Source organism: Anolis carolinensis, chromosome 1, assembly GCF_035594765.1.
Source record: "Anolis carolinensis isolate JA03-04 chromosome 1, rAnoCar3.1.pri, whole genome shotgun sequence".
In the NCBI taxonomy this organism is placed as follows: domain Eukaryota; kingdom Metazoa; phylum Chordata; class Lepidosauria; order Squamata; family Dactyloidae; genus Anolis; species Anolis carolinensis.
The window spans coordinates 217,482,857-217,497,869 of record NC_085841.1 but is presented as its reverse complement, the minus strand read 5'-3'; the positions used below and the strand labels follow the sequence as shown (position 1 = coordinate 217,497,869).

The window sequence follows — 15,013 nt, the reverse complement described above, 5'->3', positions numbered from 1 at the left end:
CTGAAACATTTTTTTTCACTGCAGTCCTGTGTAATTAACACCTTCCATTTCATGCCTTGCCTTTTACTTCCAGTTTTTGAAGAAGCAAGACATAAGAACACACCTTTGGGAACTTTTTGGAACATCTAGCAAATCAATATGGAAATTTGTATACCCATGTGAATATACGAGAGGTGATCAGCAATGCGATTTAAATGATAAACCTTCCAGTCCATGATTAAATTTGTGACCCCTCTCTTTTTAGAGCTCACTCTAAAGTAAAGGAAGTTACTGTAGTTTCAGTGCTAATGAATTTTATGACATTCAGAAATGATCCCTCAACACTTTGGAACACATGGCACTTTTGAAGAATGCAAATGCAGACATTTGTATTATAGTAAAATTTCAAATATTAAGTAATTTTGTGCTTTTTAAAGGTTAAGCAGATTATTTTCTTTTTCCCATCCAAGTTTTTAGTGGAAAATATGATCCAGGGACACTGTGTAATGCCTCGCATGAGTTCATGAAGGCACCACATGGCAATTTATTTTGGGAGGATGAAATCAGTACATACATCGTAAACACTTGAAACACCTTCGCAATGCAAGGGGATATATATATATATATATATATATGGTTTGTAACATGTTGCAAAACAACTTTCCATTAAATATCTAGAAAGAATCACATACCATAATATTGCCACCGTGACACCGGAGCAACAGCTATTCCACATTTGAAATATCCACTATGAGATCCCAACACCATGGATGCCACATAGCCACCGTATGACTAGGACAAAAGACATTGTCACAGTTCAAGAACTCTTCCTGTTCTCATTTTGTGAGAGTATGTGCATGAGCGAACAAACCATTCCTCATTTTCCCCAATTTCGCCTGCATTTCAGCTTGCCTAGTAATAAGATACTACCTGTTCCATCAGTCATTGCACTGCACTTCATTTCCAAGCTATACAATAACACAGGCTGCATCTACACTGTAGAATTGATGCAGTTTCACAGAATCAGAGAATTGGAAGAGGCCACAAGAAACATCCAGTTCAACTATAGGATTAAATGCAGTTTGACAATGCTTTAAGGGCCATAACTCAATGCTGTCGGATCCAGGGATTTGTAGTTTGGTGAAGCACCAGCACACTTTGGCAGAGAAGGCTAAAGGCCTTGTAAAGCTACAGTTCACATGATTCAATAGCATCGAGCCTTGGCAATTAAAATGGTGTCAAACTGAAATAATTCTACAGTGTAGAAGAACCCTCTGTTCCAGGAATCTATGTGATTTTTCCTTCCTACATCCATATTTTTGGGACATTACTATTGGTGAGAGGACTACAGTTTGATATCCTCTTCTTAAGGGTTTCTAATATCTGCCGTTTCCACCATACTTCAGCGGGCAGCAATGTTATGATGATTCAGATATCATGAACACATTATGAAAAAGTTCTTTTCTACCCTGTTTCCCTGAAAATAAGACATCCCCAGAAAATAAGTCATAGTAGAGGTTTTGCTGAATTGCTAAATATAAGGCCTCCCCCGAAAGTAAGACCTAGCAAAGTTTTTGTTTGGAAACATGCCCTCTGAACATAATACCAGAGCATGCAGGATTGGTAAATGTACATACCATAAATGGTTGAACATGGAAATAATGGTAGTAATAAGAAATTCTTGATAGGATTCACAGTTTTCTGTTTATTCTGGTTTGTGATGACAAGTATTGTACAGTATATAATAAATGTTTCTTTTTTGTTCAACAATAAATGTAAATTCTTCTTCATGGAAAAATAAGACATTCCCTGAAAATAAGACCTAGCACAACTTTGGGAGCAAAGACACTGTCTTCTTTTCAGGAAAACAGGATATGATCTTAATTGAAAATTATACATCTTGCTGATCACGTTTGTCCCAGGCTGAATGACAAAGTATATTGCATTTCTTTTTCCGGAGGCAGATAGTGCTTTCAAACTGTTACTTATGTGCCAAAAAGTTAACTCTGGGCTCAGTGAAAGGTCTGGAGCAGTGATGTCAGGAAGGCAGTTTACTAGAAGGAACATCTGTCAGTCTCAGCATGACAATTGAAAATGAGTGGGAATTAAAACTCCATCTATAGATTTACAGCAGGAGTGTTGGCGACTAAGGGCCATCTTACCCCCTTCAGGAGACCTTTGAGGGCCACCAGATTCTAGAAGACCCATTCTTCCAGTGCTTGTATCCATTAAACACCCTTCCACACAGCCTTATAACCCAGAATATCAAGGCAGATAATCCACAGATATCTGCTTTGAACTGGGCTATCTGAGTCCACACTGCCATATATTCCAATTTAAACCAGATAATGTGGGATTTTATTCAGCTGTGTGGAAGAGGCCTTAGCAACCATGACAACATCCAGTGTTTCCTCCACAGCCAACTACCAGAGCTTAAATGTACAGTTAGAATTCCTTTCTGCCACAATTGTGGAGCTTGCTTCCAAAAGGTACCAAATCCATCTGAACAGATTTTACAGGAATAAAAAAACATGTTGAGGATAGTTATTATTTTTCTATAAAATGCCATTTTTCCAAGTTCTGTACAAAAGTGATTTGATACATTTTGAGAGTTTTCATTTGTGCATTATCCTCCACCCCAGTGACATCCATCTGCAAGTCATGTTGGAGGGGCCGGGCTGGGCTGTGGCACAGGCTGGTTAGTAGCCAGCTGCAATAAATCACTATGACCAAGAGGTCATGAGTTCGAGGCCAGCCCGTGTTGGAGTGAGCACCCGACAATTAAAATTAAAAATAGGCCTGCTCATTGTTGACCTAAGCAACCCAAAATACAGTTGCATCTGTCAAGTAGGGAAATGTAGGGACCGCTTATGCGGGGAGGCTAATTTAACTGATTTACAACATTGAATGAGGAAGTACTCCATCAAAAAGGACTCGTCGTCACAGTGGATGATGAAGCAGCAGCTCCTCCTGTGGCCGGAATCGAGCATACCTTCACAAAGCCAGAAGCTGGGAAGTTAAATAGCCTCTGTGTCTGTCTGTCTGTGTATTGTTTGTCTAATGGCATTGAATGTTTGCCATATATATGTACATTGTGATCCGCCCTGAGTCTCCTTCAGGGTGAGAAGGGCGGAATATAAATACATAATAATAAATAATAAATAAATACATGTTTATTCAGACATAAGCCTCCCAATGTTTAATTCCAGGTTGCTTTCACGCTACACAATTACACTACTTTGATTCCACTTTCCTATGGAATCCTGGAATTGGCAGTGGAGGGAAGGACCTTAAAATCCTTATTCAGAGAGTTCCCCTGGTGCCTCTGACCAAACTACAAATCCCAGGATTCCACAGCAGACAACCACAGTAGATAAAGTAGTGCCATAACTATGTACCCAATGAAGTAGCTACACCTAATGGAAGGGAACTGAGATCTCATTTAGAGGCCATATTTCCTAACGTGTTGCTCTCAAGAATGGAAAGATGCCAGACACTTGTTCCCAAACCCTTTCCACATTCTCCCCAATTTCCACCCTTTGATATCATAGCGATCTTTCTATCTATACACAGTAAAGCACAAAACAATTGAGCAACTGTGAGGCAATGCTGGAGAAAAATAGACGTAAGACGTAACAGTGTTGTGTCCTTGTCCAGCTTTCCTGGAAAAGAAGGTAAAATTGGGGAGGGAACTAGAGCTAAAATTTCCCCATCTCATCTCTCAATTGCAGCCAAGATATTTTTCAATGATAGCAGGGTCTTTTTAATTAAGTTTGCTACTATAAGGACAATTAATGGTTAATACTTACCCAGCCCCAGATGGCTATTCTTTTCTCATCAACAAAGCGCATCTTAGAAAATTGTCTAAGAAAAAAACCCAGAAAATATATTCAAGAAAATACATGCCCCTGGTGGTGGCGCAGTGTGTTAAAGTGCTGAGCTGCTGAACTTGCAGACCGAAAGGTTCAAATCCCAGGAGCGGAATGAGCGCCCGCTGTTAGCCCCAGCTCCTGCCAACCTAGCAGTTCGAAAACATGCCAATGTGAGTAGATCAATAGGTACTGCTCCAGCTGGAAGGTAACAGTGCTCCATGCAGTCATGCCAGCCAAATGACCTTGGAGATGGCTCTGTACAACGCCGGCTCTTCGGCTTAGAAATGGAGATGAGCACCAACCCCCAGAGTCGGACATGACTAGACTTCCTTTCAGGGGAATACCTTTTACTAAGAAACAAAGTCATCTGTCATATTTGAATACTACTATATAAAGGAAGAGGGGGACTATTGCAATACTTACTCAGCTGCCAAAATCTGATCTTCAACTTCATAGGTGCCCAGTCTTCGATATATTGCATGCAGGATTTTGTCTCCTTGGTAGCCACTTCCTCTGCCATCAAAGCTAGCGACAATAATATCTTCTGAGCTCGCCAGGTATGTAGCCCAATTGATCTTGAAGGTAGCATCTGCTTTCTGACTGCAGGGCCCTGCATATCTATGGAGAGAATCTCAGGTGATTTTATGCACGGTACTATATTTTTCTTAAACAAAACTGGCTGATAAAGTAGGCAAATGCATCTGGAACTGAGAAACTCAAGAACCACTGTTATCACTGTGGTTTGCATTCACTTTCAATAGATGGCATGATCTGGATATGGAGCCCTCGATGGCACAGTGGGTTAAACCCTTGTACTGGCAGGACTGCTGACTTGAAGGTTGGGTTGCTAACCTGAAGGCTGCCGGTTCAAATACAATCGGGGGAGAGTGTGATGAGCTCCCTCTATCAGCTCCAGCCCATGCGGAGAAATGAGAGAAGCCTCCCACAAGGATGGTAAAAACATCAAAAAGCATTCGGGCTTCCCTGGGCAATATCCTTGAAGACGGCCAATTCTCTCACACCAGAAGCGACATGCAGTTTCTCAAGTCGCTCCTGACACACACAAAAAAAATGATCTGGATATGAATATATGAAAGGATTTTTAATGTTCATTTCAGTGGATTTTTAATTTTCTTATATGGTTTTAATAACTATCATAGCGAAGGTTTTTGTAATTTTTGTTTGCGTTGCTTCAAGTCATTTCCAGCCTAAGGTGAGCCTATCACAATAATTTATTGGTAAGATTTGTTAAAAGGAGGTTTGCCTTGCCTTTCTCTGAGTCTTAGAGTGTGTGACTGGGTCAAAAGCTCTGCTGAATGTTTGTTTCATTGCAGATCCATGGAAAACAACAAAAAATGGATTTTCTTTTGTGTCAGAAGTGACTTGAGAAACTGGTGCGCTTCTGGTGTGAGAGAGTTGGCCGTCTGCAAGGATGTTACCTAAGATACGCCTGGATATTTTACAATCCTATGGGAGGCTTCTCTCATGTCCCTGCATGGGAAGCTGGAGCTGACAGACGGGAGCTCATCTCGCTCCCCAGATTTGAACGACTGACCTTTTGGTCAGCAGTCCTGCTTGCACAAAGGTTTAACCCATTGGCCATTGGTAATTTGAGATTGATAACATCAAAAGGTTTTGTTGATGTTTTTTAAAAGAAGATGCTGCAATCAGGCACCCTATCAGCAGTACTATTGAACCAGTTCTGTTGTCACTCATCTCCTTCCCCTGCCACACTTGCCTGGCAGTTTTCAACGATAACGGAGAGAGCACAAATATGTGTTAGATGGTTCCTATATTGTATTTCCAAAAATGCAACATCCAGGATCAAAACTGAGCACAGTACTGATGAAGACTGGCACTGGGGGTCACTTAGTTCCCTATCTCAAACAGTAGACATCACAAGGTCAAACTGACCAGAGGTAGGAGTACAACCAAGAGGACCAAAGTGGTGTTGAGTGCAGACAATAATACTAGACAGGAGTAGTATCTGCAGGAGCGGGACAGATAGCAGCAGTACATCAACAATGCCAGCCTTTTTCGCACAGAAGTTTTGTGCTAACAGGTTAGTGGTAGAGTTCATACCATTATTATTATTTTATTATGACATAGCAAACAAGATAGATATGCTGGATTTTGTATCACAAAATCACAAGTCGAACACTTCCCAAGTGTCTAGGACTGTGTGATGTATTTTCGGATGATGCGCGCAGATCCCAGCAGGGTGGCCTTTTGCAGTTGGCAGATCGCAATTTTGTCAATGTCTATTGTTTCCAAATGCCGGCTGAGATCTTTTGGCACAACACCCAATGTGCCCATCACCACTGGGACCACCTGCACTGGTTTCTGCCAGAGTCTTTGAAGTTCAATCTTGAGGTCCTGATAGCGACTGAGTTTTTCCTGTTGTTTTTCGTCAATGCGACTGTCACCTGGGATGGCAACATCAATGATCCAAACATTTTTCTTTTCCACAACTGTGAGGTCTGGTGTGTTGTGTTCCAGATTTATTATTATTATTATTATTATTATTATTATTATTATTATTATTATTATTATTAGTGACCTCAGCTCATCCAAACTGGCTGTTGGATCAAAACATCAGATTCTCATAACTTTTTTGTTGCAGTCTTGAATATTTTTATTGCATGTATGTTAATCATTGTATTATATGGTGTTTTGGTTTGCATTTTATCTGGATAATTCATTTTGAATTGTACTGTATAGTTTAGTGATTTGTTATTGCTTCTTCTGTCTGTATGTGTATGTGTACACACCTACATTTTAGATTATATGCCCATGGTTTTTCCTTGTTTTACTGTAATATTGTATTGTAGTATAACCATGACTCTTAAAAAGTAATGTTATAACTCTGTGAAAATTCTCCAGGAAAGTTCTCCTTGATATAATAAAGTATCCATAGAAGGAGCCTTCTTCCTTTTGTTGCAGCAGAACTGAGACACTTTCAGGTTTGCTTTTGTGCCCCACATCACTTTTATTCCTCTGTTACTAAAAAGCACTTTCTTCTAAACATCATGTGCTCACTTATTTTCCCCCATACATTGTCCTAAAAGTTATCAAACTTCAGATGAGTTAATGACCCAAATCAGGAACAACTGTTGATGTTCAAATTTCTAATAGTATATTTGCCCTTTACTTCTCATTGCAATTTGAAGCTAAAAATATAAATCCAGTAATAATTATGTCATTGCATTAGGCTTAAAAATACAAATTAACATGAGCACAAAAAAACAACAATTGCTACTATGGATGACCTATTACTATGCATGACAGACAATTTCCAGTCAATATAGAATATTTGCTTCCTATTTAATATGAAACACAAATTTCTACAATTTGCAGTAAAAGGAAGCTGGATAATTAATGCAAATACATTAATATGTGCAGAGGAGTGTGAAGGAGGAAAGGATCCAGAAGCATATGTTCAGGGTCCAGTGAATATGTCTTGTTACATTTCTTGAATAGCTTTTGCAAAATAAGTAGGAACACTGCCATTGTGTGCTTGCTAATTGTACAAGATGTAAGATGTATAATTTCTAACCCACATTCCTTTTCTTTTACCAGTAATATATGGCCATTGTGTTCTAAGTTAGTAGTTTCCATGACATATAACAGCCTTCATCTAGAGATCATCTACTGATGTCAGTAAGAGTGTTTCAATTGATTTTAATAAGCTCTGGACTGGTCTCAAGAGACTGAACAAACCAGCTGTTTTCAGATGAATCCTGACTCCCTGCCCTCTAAGCTAATGAGCATCTCCTCATTACCCTTGTTTCCTAATGACAGTAGTGAATGCAAGAGGAAATCAACACCTTCTGGGAAAGTCACATTTAAGAACGCAACTGAGGTTATTTCTTACTGTTCTTTGTTGTTGACCGAGTTTGTATACAATGCCCCCACAGTCCTTACACTGCTTTCCACGCACATGAAATTTAATGGTTATATCATAAATATAAACTCTGCAATGGCTAAAATTAGCTACTCTATTTGTGTTCAGTTTTGCTACAAAACACAAACTGTTTGATGACAATTCAATCTAAAAATGGTTTACATAAGGATCATCGGGCATTCAATCAATTAACTCATCATTCAATCAATAATCAAGAATGGCCAAGTTGTCTGACTTACACGTCAATGAGCAGGGGGTACTTCTTTGATTCATCAAAATGGGGAGGCAAGATCATTTGATACCAGAAATCTGAAAGCAAATACAGAAACGTATCACTGAAATGCTGACCCAACCAAATAATTAGCACATGAAAGATATATTACATTACTATGTTTTACTTGTGGACAAATCTTGAGCCAAACTGAGTTGATTGAGGGAGTCTACATTAACAAGAAAAAGTGAACTCACCTCAAATCCTACTCAAAATGGTGGCTTCCAGTGATAATATCCTGAGTTTTCTGGGTTTAGCGCAATTTTGTCCTGCTTCAGGCAAAGTCAAGGGTACGTTGGAGTGTCCTAGAAGCTCTAGAGCAGTGGTTCTCAGCGTGGGGTCCCCTGATGTTTTGGCTGTCAACTCCCAGAAACTCTAACAGCTGGTAAACTGGCTGGGATTTCTGGGAGTTGTAGGCCAAAAACATCTGGGGACCCAAAGGTTGAGAACCACTGCGCTCGAGTATTCCAGGGCTTCAGCGCAGTCTGGATAGCTAGATAGGTTGGACAACTGATGGACACCAAGCAATCATCCTTTTCCTGAGCCAATCAGAACATGGACTTATCTGCTTGTCACCACTGTGACTTCCTGCCGCCCATGAAGATCCATGCGAGTGTCTGGCCATCATGATCGCATTTGCCAATGTCAGAATGGGGCACCTATGTGACCAGCAATAAAGAGGGCATCAATCTACCCTCTCCAGGTATCCTTTTATGACATCACAGGCAACTGGCGATAGAGAGGCATCTGCATGGAGCTGCATGTCTGGTGGTGGTCTGAGAAAATTTATTTATTTATTTATTTCCAACATTTGTATCCCGCCCTTCTTACCTGAGGGGACTCAGGGCGGCTTACAACAATGGCAACAATTTGATGCCCACACAAAAACAATATCAAACAATACATAAAATCCATTAAAACTATTAAATACAATATAAAATTACAATATATAAATTTAAAACATTTATTCAGATCCGTTCATTCAGAAAACCTCGTGCTGTATCCATAGGTCCATCTGTGTCGTCTTTATCATTTATTGCTTGAAAGCCTGGGCACATAGCCATGTTTTTAGGGCTCTTCTGTAGCCCAAGAGGGTTAGGACTTGTCGGATATCTCTGGGGAGGGTGTTCCACAGCCGGGGAGCCACCACCGAGAAGGCCCTGTCCCTCGTTCCCACTAGCCGCACTTGTGAGGCAGGTGGGACTGAGAGCAGGGCCTCTCCAGATGATCTTAGGGATCTTGCTGATGTGATCCCAGTTTGGATGCTAACACAGTGCCACAGTGGGTTTAGTTGGGTGTTTCTGGTCACCATCACAATTGCTCCAGTACCTATCCAGAAAATAACGTTCTGGACTGGCCTCAACTTAAACCAGTCCATAACACGAGGTAAAATTGGTTAAATTGGTTATACCCTGTGTTAGGAGAAATTAGGGAACCTCATACACCGAGGTTTATGTTAATATGGGATTTGTGTATTGATAGTGTTTAAATGAAATTTGTGTCTTGTCTGTATTGCATACTGATTGCATCATCCAGAGTGTGCTATAGTCTGGAAAGAGTTAATTGCTAAGAAGCTGTGATGACCTTGATGTGTGGCTGGAACTAGGGAGTGTATGCATTACTGAGTGCATCAGTTCAGTTCTGTTCTGAGTTGAGTCAGGTCCTGTGTTTGTCTGCAAATCTGTTTGTCTTGAGTATTACTGAAGTCAGTAAAACTTTGTATATAGTTTTACCAAAGTCTCTGGGTGTCTCTTCGTTCTGCGTTCCACTGACTCCATCCAACTACTGCTGTGCTGCAAATTACTCTGACAGTTTATATGGATAGCTGGAGTGACTCTAACTAAAACATATCCTCTGTCCATGCAGCCAGGACTGGGCCATATCCTCCTTCTGTCACCACGGCAGTTCACCATGGAGCTCTGGAGAGCCCCAGGCCATTGCCGAGTTATTGCTGGCATCAGCAAGGGAATCCACACAACCAGGTAAAATAAGGAGGATTGCCCCACTCCCACTCCTTCTTCCTAGTCATCTGCTAACCAGATGAGCTCTTTGGAGCTCCACGGCAGGCTGCTGTGGTGAAAACAAACATTCAGGGTAAAGTGACCATTCAGTGGTGTTGAACCAGTTTTGACCTAGCTGTTGCAAGATGGAGGTGCCACCCACAATGGCACCTCCACCCACAGGACCAAGCCACCCACAGGACCAAGCTGGAGTATTGCTATTGCAGACCAGCCTTGGATTAAGTGGCTCTTGTAGACGAGCCCTTAGAAAGCCTCAACAGTCACTGGAAAGAGGTACATGCCGAAGTCTCTCCCAATGAATTGTGGCATCAAGGTGAAAGACAGAGCAGTCCAGCTAACTTTAAAGTTTTACTGTCTTATAAAAATCAAGCATGACTACTCTGCTGCTAACTGCATTTAGTCAAGATATTCCTGCTTCAAGGGGGGGGAAAGGAATGCTTACAACTGCAGAATGAACAGGTGAACTATGTGTGGGTGCTGCAGATAGGTGTCATGTGCAGACTAGCAGAACATGATGAGAAGTGTTGATCAGAGAGAAGTAATGAGAAAAATCATGAATGGGAGCACAGCACAGGAATCAGCCCCAAGAGATGTTTATTTAGCAGTATGTCAAGAAGCCTATTTCAGATTTCAGTGGAGGTGGTGGGGCATACTGACAGCAAGATTAAATACATATAATGAAGATGACATGGAAAGCTTGGTACTTTCCAAAAATGGATAGTTACTTTCACATGTATTTGTAATGAGGAAAACCACGAATGGGAATACATTTGGCTCTCCACATTTACAGTGTTCCCTCACTACTTCGCGGTTCACTTTTTGTGGATTCACAGTTTCACGGTTTTTCAATAAACTCTAAAAAACTATTATAAATCATAAAAAATTACAATTTACAGTCTAAGGAAGGGAGGAAGGAGAAGCCAAAGGGAGAGAAAAGGAGCCCAAGTGTCAATGGGAGGAGAAGGAGGTGATTTATCAACACACAATTGGTCAATAAAGACTTAAAATAGTATTTAACTACTAAAATAATGTATAAATATTAAAATAAATATAGTGTCCCTAAAAGGTAAAGGTTTCCCCTGATGTTAAGTCAGAGTGCTGACTCTGGGGTGTGGTGCTCATCTCCATTTCTAAGCCGAAGAGCCGGCGTTGTCCGTAGACACCTCCAAGGTCATGTGGCCGGCATGACTGCATGGAGCGCCATCCCTACTTTTCACTTATTTTCACTTATTGCGGGTGGTCCTGGAACCTAACCCCAGCGATAAGCGAGGAAACACTGTACAGCTTTGATTATTCATGGCTTTGACTAAAACGTTTTCTCTAGGAATCTCCACATCCTACAGTGTGACTCTATGGGAAAATTCCTCCACTGGAGGACCTAGACATTTTTAGAGATAATATCCCCAGTGTAATTATGTGGTAAGAAGGACCTTCTTACAGCGACACCAGAGGCACTCAAAGTGGCCAGCTTCTGGTCAAAGGAAATTTACTATAATGCCAAGTTTTAACTTTGCTTGTGATTTTTTATACATTATAACTGTATTCTCCATTGCCTCTGACACAATAAATAATAATTATATGGTCAGTATATGTGGTTGTGCTTCATGCTGAAGGACCCTGAAATGTCTAGACAGAAGTTCTCTGGTAAAATAAAGTATTATTTACAGTTTTTAACTTTCCTGTTTCTCTAACCCCAGCAAATGTGGAGAAATGAAAGCATAACATGAGAATAAGCCTGCAGGGTACCACTGCTATTATAATATTTGAAAAGTAACTTGATGGATTGCTGTTTACTTTTCCATTGCTTTCATTTCTTTTGAGGGCCTTACTTAAGATTAGTGAATGACATAAGACTTGGAAAATATATGTCAAAATGCCTCTAAAATGCAAGAAACATATATTAGAGTATTGATTTAAAAAGTAACTGGTAAGTGTAACTCATTAGACCAGCAAAGTGTTTTGTCACCACTTATTACATTATTGTTGAAATGTAACTTATTTAGTCCTTTGTATCAAAAAGGACATGGAGCCCCGGTGGCGCAGTGTGTTAAAGCACTGAGCTGCTGAATTTGCAGACCGAAAGGTCACAGGTTCAAATCCCGGGAGCGGAGTGAGCGCCCGCTGTTAGCTCCAGCTTCTGCCAACCTAGCAGTTCGAAAACATGCCAATGTGAGTAGCTCAAGGAAGGTAACGGCGCTCCATGCAGTCATGCCGGCCACATGACCTTGGAGGTGTCTACGGACAACGCTGGCTCTTTGGCTTAGAAATGGAGATGAGCACCAACCCCCAGAGTCAGACATGACTGGACTTAACGTCAGGGGAAACCTTTACCTTTATCAAAAATGACAACTCTCTTACAAGTAGCTGCAGCTTGTAACTTCCTAGGATTCAGATTACTGCATTGGGCAAACTGGTTTACAGTGTTCCCATATTTATCAATTCTATGTTTTATTAAGCATTTTTTTATATCATAGGCTAATGTTCAGATTTTATAACTGGTGCATGTTTTTGTGCATTGATATACTGTATACTGTTATTGTTTTTATTTGATATTTCTGTGAGCCGCCCCGAGTCCCCTTCGGGGGAGATGGAGGCGGGATATAAATAGACTAAATAATAATAATAATAATAATTATTATTATTATTATTATTATTATTATTATTATTATCTCGGGGGTTACGTTTCAGGACCACCGGCAATAAGTGAAAATCAGAGAAGATGGGACACTATATTTATTTTAATATTTATACATTATTCTAGCAGTTATACACTATTTTAAGTCTTTATTAACCAATTGTGTGTTGATAAATCGCCTCTTTCTCCTCCCGTTGCCGCTTGGGCTCCTTTTCTCTCCCTTTGGCTTCTCCTTCCTCCCTTCCTTAGGCTGTAAATTGTAAATTTTTATGATTTATAATATTCTTTTAGAGTTTATTGAAAAACCGCGAAACAGCAAATCCATGAAAAGTGAACCGCGAAGTAGTGAGGGAACACTGTAAATGTGTAGCACTGCATAATAAATCAAAGACATTTTTCTTACCTATTAATTCCTCCTGGGAGAGGAAAAGCAGTAAAAGAAAAATGGAGATGATCATATAAAAAGATAGGAATCTTTACATTTCCATTTTCTCCCTTTTAGATTACATATATTGACATAATAAAAGTTTTACTTCAGAAAAAGCACAAATACAATGAACCATATGGAGGTGCGGGAAGTAAAAGGATATTCAATCACTAGCGACTATTGACAGATAAGAAGCTGGAATTTCAGAAAAGCAAGTTAGAACACATTAGAAGAAATTCCTTCAGAGTTTGTGGAGTCTGAGTCTTGGATTGCACATGTTTTCTAGGAAGTAAGCCAGTCTGAATTCAAGGAATAGGCCACTGTAAATAAGTGGTCACACCATTTGAAACTTATCACAGGAGTAATTTGCCAGTACTGGCTGGAACTTCTCCTGTTCTGCAATGGTCCAGGTTCATAAACAGTGTGACAGCTGTGTAAAGCGAAGGGGAGGACCAGTAGAGGTAAAGCATCTGCTAATTACTTGCATTAATCAAGTTAACTACATCTGTGACAGAAGTCCAACCATTCATTCATCCCAAAACTATATGAAGGACCTTCAGAAATATGTGTACTTTTATGAAAATCAGGGCTGAATGTCTGCACGCAGTTTGTGTGGAAAGGTAACAAAACAAAGAAATGTCAATTCAGGACACAGATTTCAATGTAACTAACATTCTTCTGCACTTTGCCAGTTATGCTGACATTTACTGAGCCTTCATATGTGGTGCAGGTTGAATATCCCTTATCCGAAATGCTTGGGACCAGAAGTAGTTTGGATTTTGTTTTTCTCTCTCCATATTTTGGGATACTTGTATTTGCATATACAACGCACAATAAGATATTTTGGAGGTAGTATCCAAGTCTACGCAAAAACCAATCACATGCTTCATATAAACCTTATACACATGGTGTGAAGGTAATTTTATAAACAATATTTTAATGCTATTGTACGTGAAAGCAAGTCTGTGTACATTGCACAATCTGAAAGCAAAGGTTTCACTATCTCTACCATGGGGAATTTTGGATTTTGGACTACAGTGGAGTCTCACTTATCCAGCAGAACGTTGGATAAGTGAAAATGTTGGATAATAAGGAGGGATTAAGGAAAAGCCTATTAAACATCAAATTACATTATGATTTTACAAATTAAGCACCAAAACATCATGTTTTACAACAAAAAGGCAGTTCAATACACGGTAACGTTATGTAATAATTACTGTATTTACAAATTTAGCACCAAAACATCACAATGTATTGAAAACATTGACTATAAAAACTGATTACTAAAAGGCCGATTGCATTGGATAATACTGAACGTTGGATAAGTGGAGGTTGGATAAGTGAGACTGTACTGTATTTTGGATTTCAGAATTCCAGATTAGGGATGTTCAACCTGTAGCTTTAAAAAGCCTCTCACTGAAGGTTTTTGCACACATCATTTGTTTCTACTATCCATGGTTGGCAACTTACTCATAGCTCATTCTCCTGATCACTGAGTGCAAGAGGACAACTTCAGGGATCATTGCACCTTTCATGTTGCACACAACCTGATGAAATGGCACTTCACCTTCGCTTAGGAAGCAGTGTCAAGCATTATATTAAAGAAAGCCTTTTTCAATAACCTCAATCATTAGGACTCCACAATAACATTCTGAACATGTATCTGTTCCTTGGAAACAATAGTTAAACAATTTTAATTTCCTGCATTTTATGTAAAAATTACATTTTGCTTGTGAACTTACTTTCCCCATGCAGTGAAATGGTTTTCAGTATTTTGGAGGGCATCTGGATATCTTTCAGGAAATTTTCAAAATCTACATTGTTTTCCAGAACCTTTATAACTACAAAAAAAGAAAAAAGAAATGCACAAGAGAGTTGAAGGAAACCTATATTCAGATAATTAA

At 39.7% G+C, this 15,013-nt stretch overlaps 1 protein-coding gene across 2 annotated transcripts in view; it reads right to left on the bottom strand.

Annotated features, from left to right (window-relative positions):
• dpp4 (dipeptidyl peptidase 4) overlaps positions 1–15,013 on the bottom strand; it is a 99,687-nt gene that overhangs the window by 30,301 nt on the left and 54,373 nt on the right. For both annotated transcript variants that reach the window (XM_062965219.1, XM_062965213.1), the window contains exons 18-22: positions 14,852–14,950; positions 7,995–8,064; positions 4,275–4,469; positions 3,789–3,843; positions 672–771 (exon numbers count right to left, since the gene is read on the bottom strand). In XM_062965219.1, coding sequence (XP_062821289.1) covers positions 672–771; positions 3,789–3,843; positions 4,275–4,469; positions 7,995–8,064; positions 14,852–14,950 — 519 coding nt within the window. The remainder of the gene's footprint in view (positions 1–671; positions 772–3,788; positions 3,844–4,274; positions 4,470–7,994; positions 8,065–14,851; positions 14,951–15,013) is intronic.